General features: G+C 54.3%; 1 protein-coding gene across 1 annotated transcript; it reads left to right on the top strand.

Moving 5' to 3' along the window:
- Positions 1-7,248: 7,248 nt before the first annotated feature.
- Positions 7,249-8,442, top strand: LOC138351961 (zinc finger protein 512B-like). The gene has a single exon (XM_069304131.1). The coding sequence runs from the start codon at positions 7,249-7,251 to the stop codon at positions 8,440-8,442; it is 1,194 nt and encodes a 397-aa protein (XP_069160232.1).
- The last annotated feature ends 718 nt before the right edge of the window (positions 8,443-9,160 follow it).

Raw genomic sequence — 9,160 nt, 5'->3', positions numbered from 1 at the left:
TTCATCTGAAAATTGTGTAGGTGGTGATCATGGTAACACACACACACACACACACGGTTGAGAGGCGGGACCAAAGAGCCAGAGCTCAACCCCCGCAAACACAACTAGGTGAGTGCAACTAGGTGAATACACACACACACACACACACACACACACACACACACACACACACACACACACACACACACACACACACACACACACACACACACACACACACACACACACGAGAGAGTGTATTAACAGTTAACAGTTAACTGTGTGATGTAGGTGCGGCTAACGCCATATATTTGCTAGATGTGCGACTATAGGTCATTGCCACTGACGTCACGCTGTGGTCAAATAACGCTGTGTTCGGGTTTTTACACAGATGTGAATATTGAGCTTTACAGGTTGATTTAACACTGAGAATAATCGCGATGACGTACAAGTGTTCCACTTTTGTTGTGATGGGAGTTAATTATCTTTCTCAAGTCACAAGCCTCGATAGAGCTCATGTCTAACGATATAATGTGTAAATAGTCCGAACACAGCGTAATTTGACCCCCGAAGCTGGTCACGTGACGTCACGTGCAAGCAAGGGTTCTCCGCCACCACCAGTGGTTGACCTCCCACACGCTCCGCCACCAGTGGTTGACCTCCCACACCCTCCACCACCAGTGGTTGACCTCCCACACGCTCCGCCACCACCAGTGGTTGACCTCCACGCTCCGCCACCACCAGTGGTTGACCTCCACGCTCCGCCACCACCAGTGGTTGACCTCCCACACCCTCCACCACCAGTGGTTGACCTCCCACACCCTCCACCACCAGTGGTTGACCTCCCACACCCTCCACCACCAGTGGTTGACCTCCCACACCCTCCACCACCAGTGGTTGACCTCCCACACCCTCCACCACCAGTGGTTGACCTCCCACACGCTCCGCCACCACCAGTGGTTGACCTCCACGCTCCGCCACCACCAGTGGTTGACCTCCACGCTCCGCCACCACCAGTGGTTGACCTCCACGCTCCGCCACCACCAGTGGTTGACCTCCCACACCCTCCACCACCAGTGGTTGACCTCCCACACCCTCCACCACCAGTGGTTGACCTCCCACACCCTCCACCACCAGTGGTTGACCTCCCACACCCTCCGCCACCAGTGGTTGACCTCCCACACCCTCCACCACCAGTGGTTGACCTCCCACACCCTCCACCACCAGTGGTTGACCTCCCACACCCTCCGCCACCAGTGGTTGACCTCCCACACCCTCCACCACCAGTGGTTGACCTCCCACACCCTCCGCCACCAGTGGTTGACCTCCCACACCCTCCACCACCAGTGGTTGACCTCAAACAAGGAGACACTGGAATAATATTATTGTTATATCTCAAGGCTAGGACTACAACACCCTCCTAAATGACAGTAATTATTTGGTCAACAATAATGGGTTGTTGGAGCCAAAATGTTTTCGTCGTGTATTACTGAATTAGCCTTAATCCATTCAAACAATGTTGACCTAATATACGCTCTTAAGGCCTAAAATAGTACATATATGTGTGCTATACTAGGCCTAGAAGTGTTTTTTCGTGCCCTCTGCAAAATGAGTAATACAAAAGTTAATATTATTATTTGCTGCAACAGTTCATTCCAGTCGACCAAATAGTTGTTATAAGTACTGATGTTTTTGAAAGATGGGTTGGAATAATGTCTCATTTATTGTAATTTAATTTCTCGATGAATAAATGACTCCACAGTAACTGTGGGCTTCAGGCACCACTTACCTGACTGTTTTCTAACCATTGTATTGTTTCTTTGCAGGTACGTGTAAGGTTTATGGAGTGGTGCGTCGAGGCGGTCCCTTGGCACGTTTCGACCCCCCTCTATTCAAATGGTTGGGGTCCAGTGGACCCCATGTCTCCACCTGGATGGTCCCTGGAGGCCCAGTGGACCCCGAGCCCCCTGCTTCCCCGGATGGTCCGCCCGGATGGCCCCCAGGAGCCTGCTGGACCCCCTCCGCCCGGATGAGTGCCGCCGCCTCCATGCTGAAAGGAACCAGATTTGAGAGGATTTACGTGGAGGTTATAAGAGGATTTTTTTCGAGGGGAGGGACTGGAGTTGTGAATAAAAGTAGTTAACAAACATTTATGTTGCAGAGTAGTGCAAGCTTATTCGAGGTGTGGGTAAATGTTGTGGATGGTGGATGTCCACACCTTCTGGAGGAGTGGGTGGGTGTCCACACCTTCTGGAGGAGTGGGTGGGTGTCCACACCTTCTGGAGGAGTGGGTGGGTGTCCACACCTTCTGGAGGAGTGGGTGGGTGTCCACACCTTCTGGAGGAGTGGGTGGGTGTCCCCACCTTCTGGAGGAGTGGGTGGGTGTCCACACCTTCTGGAGGAGTGGGTGGGTGTCCACACCTTCTGGAGGAGTGGGTGGATGTCCACACCATCTGGAGGAGTGGGTGGATGTCCACACCATCTGGAGGAGTGGGTGGGTGTCCACACCTTCTGGAGGAGTGGGTGGGTGTCCACACCTTCTGGAGGAGTGGGTGGGTGTCCACACCTTCTGGAGGAGTGGGTGGGTGTGCACACCTTCTGGAGGAGTGGGTGGGTGTCCACACCTTCTGGAGGAGTGGGTGGGTGTGCAAACCATTTGGAGGAGTAGGTGTGTATACAGCTGCTGCAGGTGCAGGTGTGTGTGTGTGTGTGTGTGTGTGTGTGTACTCACCTAGTTGTACTCACCTAGTTGTGTTTGCGGGGGTTGAGCTCTGGCTCTTTGGTCCCGCCTCTCAACCGTCAATCAACAGGTGTACAGATTCATGAGCCTATCGGGCTCTGTCATATCTACACTTGAAACTGTGTATGGAGTCAGCCTCCACCACATCACTTCCTAATGCATTCCATTTGTCAACCACTCTGACACTAAAAAAGTTCTTTCTAATATCTCTGTGGCTCATTTGGGCACTCAGTTTCCACCTGTGTCCCCTTGTGCGTGTTCCCCTTGTGTTAAATAGACTGTCTTTATCTACCCTATCAATCCCCTTCAGAATCTTGAATGTGGTGATCATGTCCCCCCTAACTCTTCTGTCTTCCAGCGAAGTGAGGTTTAATTCCCGTAGTCTCTCCTCGTAGCTCATACCTCTCAGCTCGGGTACTAGTCTGGTGGCAAACCTTTGAACCTTTTCCAGTTTAGTCTTATCCTTGACTAGATATGGACTCCATGCTGGGGCTGCATACTCCAGGATTGGCCTGACATATGTGGTATACAAAGTTCTGAATGATTCTTTACACAAGTTTCTGAATGCCGTTCGTATGTTGGCCAGCCTGGCATATGCCGCTGATGTTATCCGCTTGATATGTGCTGCAGGAGACAGGTCTGGCGTGATATCAACCCCCAAGTCTTTTTCCTTCTCTGACTCCTGAAGAATTTCCTCTCCCAGATGATACCTTGTATCTGGCCTCCTGCTCCCTACACCTATCTTCATTACATTACATTTGGTTGGGTTAAACTCTAACAACCATTTGTGTGTGTGCGTGCGTGCGTGCGTGCGCGCGCGTGCAGCTGCTGCAGGAGTAGGATGGCCAGCATGCGTGTGAGGGAGGTGTGTGTGATGACATATAGTAGTGACAGTTACAAGCTGCTCCCCCCCCCCTCCCCACGCTCCTGGAGAGAGATCACATGATGCCCTCAAGACCTTCACTTCCTTCAGTCCTTACATCTTCTACTTAATGATATAATGATGAGATAAAGGCAGCGAGTCTTCGGCTGAAAAACTAAAAGGAATCAGATAATGCTCTAACAGATAAATAGATTATTTTTTTTATTTTAAATGATTTTTTTCCATATTTTTTAAAAATTGTTTGTTTTGGTATGGTATTGTAAATAATATTTTGTCTTGTGCATTCATGCAGTTGGGAAGCGGCGTAGCGCACGAGGACGCGGGCTTCAGTGTGAATGGGAGCAGATGAGTGTGTGAATGAGCATGAGTTACCCTGGAGGCGGCGGGTGTTGGTGTGTGTGTGTGTGTACTGGGAGAGGGTCTGCCACCACCAGCACCGGTCATTGATGCCAACCCACGCCTTCCCATGGCACACCCCTCCCCCCCGTCACCACCCGTCACCACCCATCCCTACCCCTCACCACCCCTCACCACCCGTCACCACCCCTCACCACCCGTCACCACCCGTCACCACCCTTCACCACCCTTCACCACCCGTCACCACCCGTCACCACCCTTCACCACCCTTCACCACCCTTCACCACCCGTCACCACCCGTCACCACCCGTCACCACCCTTCACCACCCGTCACCACCCTTCACCACCCGTCACCACCCTTCACCACCCGTCACCACCCCTCACCACCCGTCTCTTCCTATCACTGCCCACTGCTCTCTGTCGTTGTCCGTCACCCTCCTTTGCTGCCTCGATTTTTAAAGGGACAACAAAGCATATTGGTGAGAGTAACGACAACTCTGGGTGCAAGCATCTCTCCCTAACGGTACTGCTGCTAGCTGAAGTACGCCCAGGCACTCGGCCCCACCCCCAGGCACTCGGCCCCACGCCCAGGCACTCGGCCCCACGCCCAGGCACTCGGCCCCACGCCCAGGCACTCGGCCCCACGCCCAGGTCCTCGGCGCCACGCCCAGGCACTCGGCGCCACGCCCAGGCACTCGGCGCCACGCCCAGGCACTCTGGCGCCACGCCCAGGCACTCGGCGCCACGCCCAGGCACTCGGCGCCACGCCCAGGCACTCTGGCGCCACGCCCAGGCACTCTGCGCCACGCCCAGGCACTCTGGCGCCACGCCCAGGCACTCGGCGCCACGCCCAGGCACTCTGGCGCCACGCCCAGGCACTCGGCCCCACGCCCAGGCACTCGGCCCCACGCCCAGGCACTCGGCGCCACGCCCAGGCACTCTGGCGCCACGCCCATGCACTCGGCGCCACGCCCAGGCACTCTGGCGCCACGCCCAGGCACTCGGCGCCACGCCCAGGCACTCGGCCCCACGCCCAGGCACTCGGCCCCACGCCCAGGCACTTGGCCCCACGCCCAGGCACTCGGCGCCACGCCCAGGCACTCTGGCGCCACGCCCAGGCACTCGGCGCCACGCCCAGGCACTCTGGCGCCACGCCCAGGCACTCGGCGCCACGCCCAGGCACTCGGCCCCACGCCCAGGCACTCGGCCCCACGCCCAGGCACTCGGCCCCACGCCCAGGCCCTCGGCCCCACGCCCAGGCCCTCGGCCCCACGCCCAGGCCCTCGGCCCCACGCCCAGGCCCTCGGCCCCACGCCCAGGCACTCGGCCCCACGCCCAGGCCCTCGGCCCCACGCCCAGGCCCTCGGCCCCACGCCCAGGCCCTCGGCCCCACGCCCAGGCCCTCGGCCCCACGCCCAGGCACTCGGCCCCACGCCCAGGCCCTCGGCCCCACGCCCAGGCCCTCGGCCCCACGCCCAGGCCCTCGGCCCCACGCCCACACTACTTCCAGTCTATATTTACCGAATGTTGAGTAAATACCGCAGAGCCTCAATATTCAGTAAAGACAAGATACTCCGTAAACAAAATGAAGATCAAAGCCTTTGCAAACACTATAGACTGACATCATTAACATCGCATTCCATGAAGGTCTTGGAATAAGTGTGAAGTATTAAGCATCCGGGAACACATTTTAATCACAACGTTTGGCAAACATTTGGTTTATATGAGCGTAGAACAGGACGCTTCTGCCCCTCTCAGCTGCTGGAGCGCTCCGGTATGGTTTAAACATACCAGACAACAAGCAACATTCATTCGTATTCTTCACATGGTGACAACCTTCGACAAATGTGACCATTTTGTGATAGCACATAAAATACACAAGAAAGGAATAAGTATACAATTTGTTGGGTCAATTTTTTCTATTTGCAAACAAAGCACACTCAGCAGCATCCTTCGTGTGAGAGTGGCACCACGGCCACTATACTTGCTCCAATACTCCTACATTCTCATATCCAATATAGAGAAACCCAATATGCTGCTGTATCATCCTGTGCAGATAACACTAGACTTTGTTATAAGAATAGGACACTGCGAACCTCCCTACTACTACTGTAAAGCAAGAGTTGAGGCGGCAACACAATATATGATGTTGAGCGTAATAATGTGACCACAGAGCGGAAGGAAACCAATTTAAAACTGAGTAATAATACCAAAAATTATTACCCTTAAAGAACAATAATGTATCTCACAGTCGCAATAAATAATTTCGGTTGGATAATAATAGTAATCTTTCCTACAAGATGGCAGCCAGTGATGGTACAGTAACGAACAGGGGCTAGATTCACGAAAGCACTTACGCAAGCACTTACTAACCTGTCCATCTTTTCTCAATCTTTGGAGACTTTGTTCACAATTATTAAACAGTTAATGAGCTCCGAAGCACCAAGAGGCTGTTTATAACAATAACAACAGTTGAATGGGAAGTTTTCATGCTTGTAAATGCTTTATTAAATGTAACCAAAGCCGTCAAAGATTGAGGAAAGATATACACGTACGTAAGTGCTTTCGTGAATCTGGCCTCTGGACTTTAAGTTGAGGTCTCTCACACATTAACTGCTCCAGTTAACATGTCGAAATTTACTAAACAAAGTGGTCTACGTCCAAGGCTCACAATCGAGGGGACCCGCGTTCAATTCCCGAACGGGACAGAAATGGTTGGGCACGTTTCCTGTCACCTGACAGTAAAATAAGCTGGCTGGAATTAGATGTCGGGTGGATCCTGAAGAATACAGTACCTAGAGGGACGTCACTAATAATAAATACGGACTTCGACATCACGAGTTAAAAACATACATCAATGGTAATGCTGAAATTTCCTCAAACTGTATTATAGAAGATATATGGGTCTGCGGACCGCTCCCAGCAACAGCCTGTTGGATCAAGTTATCGCAACTCGAGTCTGGCTCGAGGCGTAGAAGAACTCCCAGAACCCCATCCAGGAACCTCTGAAAAATATTTAAGAGATCTGGTTCTAAGTTTGCACGCTATAACATATTTCCTTACGAGATCATTAGACTTTGGGACACCTGCAAAATGGTTCCGATGAGAAGTGAATGTATTAAGAGATAAGTCCGGGGGATATAGAGGGACCAGGATTGTAAGGCCTTCATAAACGTCTCAAAAAGAGTAGCTAATACGTACGGCTGCAAGTACCAATAGTCTGGTTGGTCAGGTTAACTGGTCACCTGTAACCACCACAAGTTGTCAACCAGTGGCAACACCGCCTGTAATGCCGTCACGACACACCGCCCCGTCACACCACACCGCCCCGTCACAGCACACCGCCCGTCACAGCACACCGCCCGTCACAGCACACCGCCCCGTCACAGCACACCGCCCCGTCACGGCACACCGCCCCGTCACAGCACACCGCCCCGTCACGGCACACCGGCCCGTCACGGCACACCGCCCCGTCACAGCACACCGCCCCGTCACAGCACACCGCCCCGTCACGGCACACCGCCCCGTCACAGCACACCGCCCCGTCACGGCACACCGCCCCGTCACGGCACACCGCCCCGTCACAGCACACCGCCCCGTCACGGCACACCGCCCGTCACAGCACACCGCCCCGTCACAGCACACCGCCCCGTCACAGCACACCGCCCCGTCACGGCACACCGCCCCGTCACAGCACACCGCCCCGTCACAGCACACCGCCCCGTCACGGCACACCGCCCCGTCACAGCACACCGCCCTGTCACAGCACACCGCCCGTCACAGCACACCGCCCGTCACGGCACACCGCCCCGTCACAGCACACCGCCCCGTCACAGCACACCGCCCCGTCACAGCACACCGCCCCGTCACAGCACACCGCACCGTCACAGCACACCGCACCGTCACAGCACACCGCCCCGTCACAGCACACCGCCCCGTCACAGCACACCGCCCCGTCACAGCACACCGCCCCGTCACAGCACACCGCCCCGTCACGGCACACCGCCCGTCACGGCACACCGCCCCGTCACAGCACACCGCCCCGTCACAGCACACCGCCCCGTCACAGCACACCGCCCCGTCACAGCACACCGCCCCGTCACAGCACACCGCCCCGACACGGCAAACCGCCCCGTCACGGCACACCGCCCCGTCACAGCACACCGCCCCGTCACGGCACACCGCCCCGTCACAGCACACCGCCCCGTCACGGCACACCGCCCCGTCACAGCACACCGCCCCGTCACAGCACACCGCCCCATCACGGCACACCGCCCCGTCACAGCACACCGCCCCGTCACGGCACACCGCCGGTCACGGCACACCGCCGGTCACGACACACCGGCCGTCACAACACACCGTCACCTTGCGTCACGTGTTATCCCCCCGCTCATGTCATTTTAAATTCACACGGCAGAATAAAGTTCAGAAAATTGCTTCAGAATTGCTACCCAAGTTTGTTTTGGATTTTCGTTGTGGATAAAGGCTGTCAATCAGGGGATTAATAGGTCTGTCTGGGGGTTGGAGATGACAGGTGTGGGTTGACAGGTGTGGCTGAGGTGTGGGTTGACAGGTGTGGCGGGGGGGTGTTAAAAATGCGACGCATTAGTCAAAATTAAAGCATCGTAATATTGATATTTACTATGTATCGGTCTCTGTAGGCTCGGTGAAGTGCACGTTTCTTGTGAGGTAAAACTTTTACAATATTTACAGAGTGACAGATGGAGACAATGGGCTGCTATGTTAGCGTCACCCATTAACAATAGTCTCCCTTAGGCTTCCCCGGTGGTCACTTCTCCTGCGTATATTTTTGGTTGTTGAGACCTTACATTTAAATAACAAATACAGTAGCTGTCACAACTGCAAGAAACATGACAGGTTGGATAACAATATCCTTTCAAACAAGAGATACCATACCAATGATCTTCAAGACACTTGTGCTCTCTAAGGTGGAATATTGTTGCACAATAACAGCCCCGTTCAAACCTGGATAAATTGCTGACCTGGAGACCGTGCAAGGGTAATTTATTGGTAGAATCCACTCAATAAAACATGTAAATTATTGGGAATGAAGACTTTTTAAATCTTTTATTTTCTATTGCGCAGGCGAGCTATACCACACAATAATATACACTTGGAAAATATTAAGAGGGACAGGTTCCAAATATGCACATGGAAATAACAAGAGGTATGGCAGGATG

Source organism: Procambarus clarkii, chromosome 51, assembly GCF_040958095.1.
Source record: "Procambarus clarkii isolate CNS0578487 chromosome 51, FALCON_Pclarkii_2.0, whole genome shotgun sequence".
In the NCBI taxonomy this organism is placed as follows: Eukaryota; Metazoa; Arthropoda; class Malacostraca; order Decapoda; family Cambaridae; genus Procambarus; species Procambarus clarkii.
Note: the sequence above shows the minus strand (reverse complement) of the source record. Positions and strands in the feature narration are given on the sequence as shown.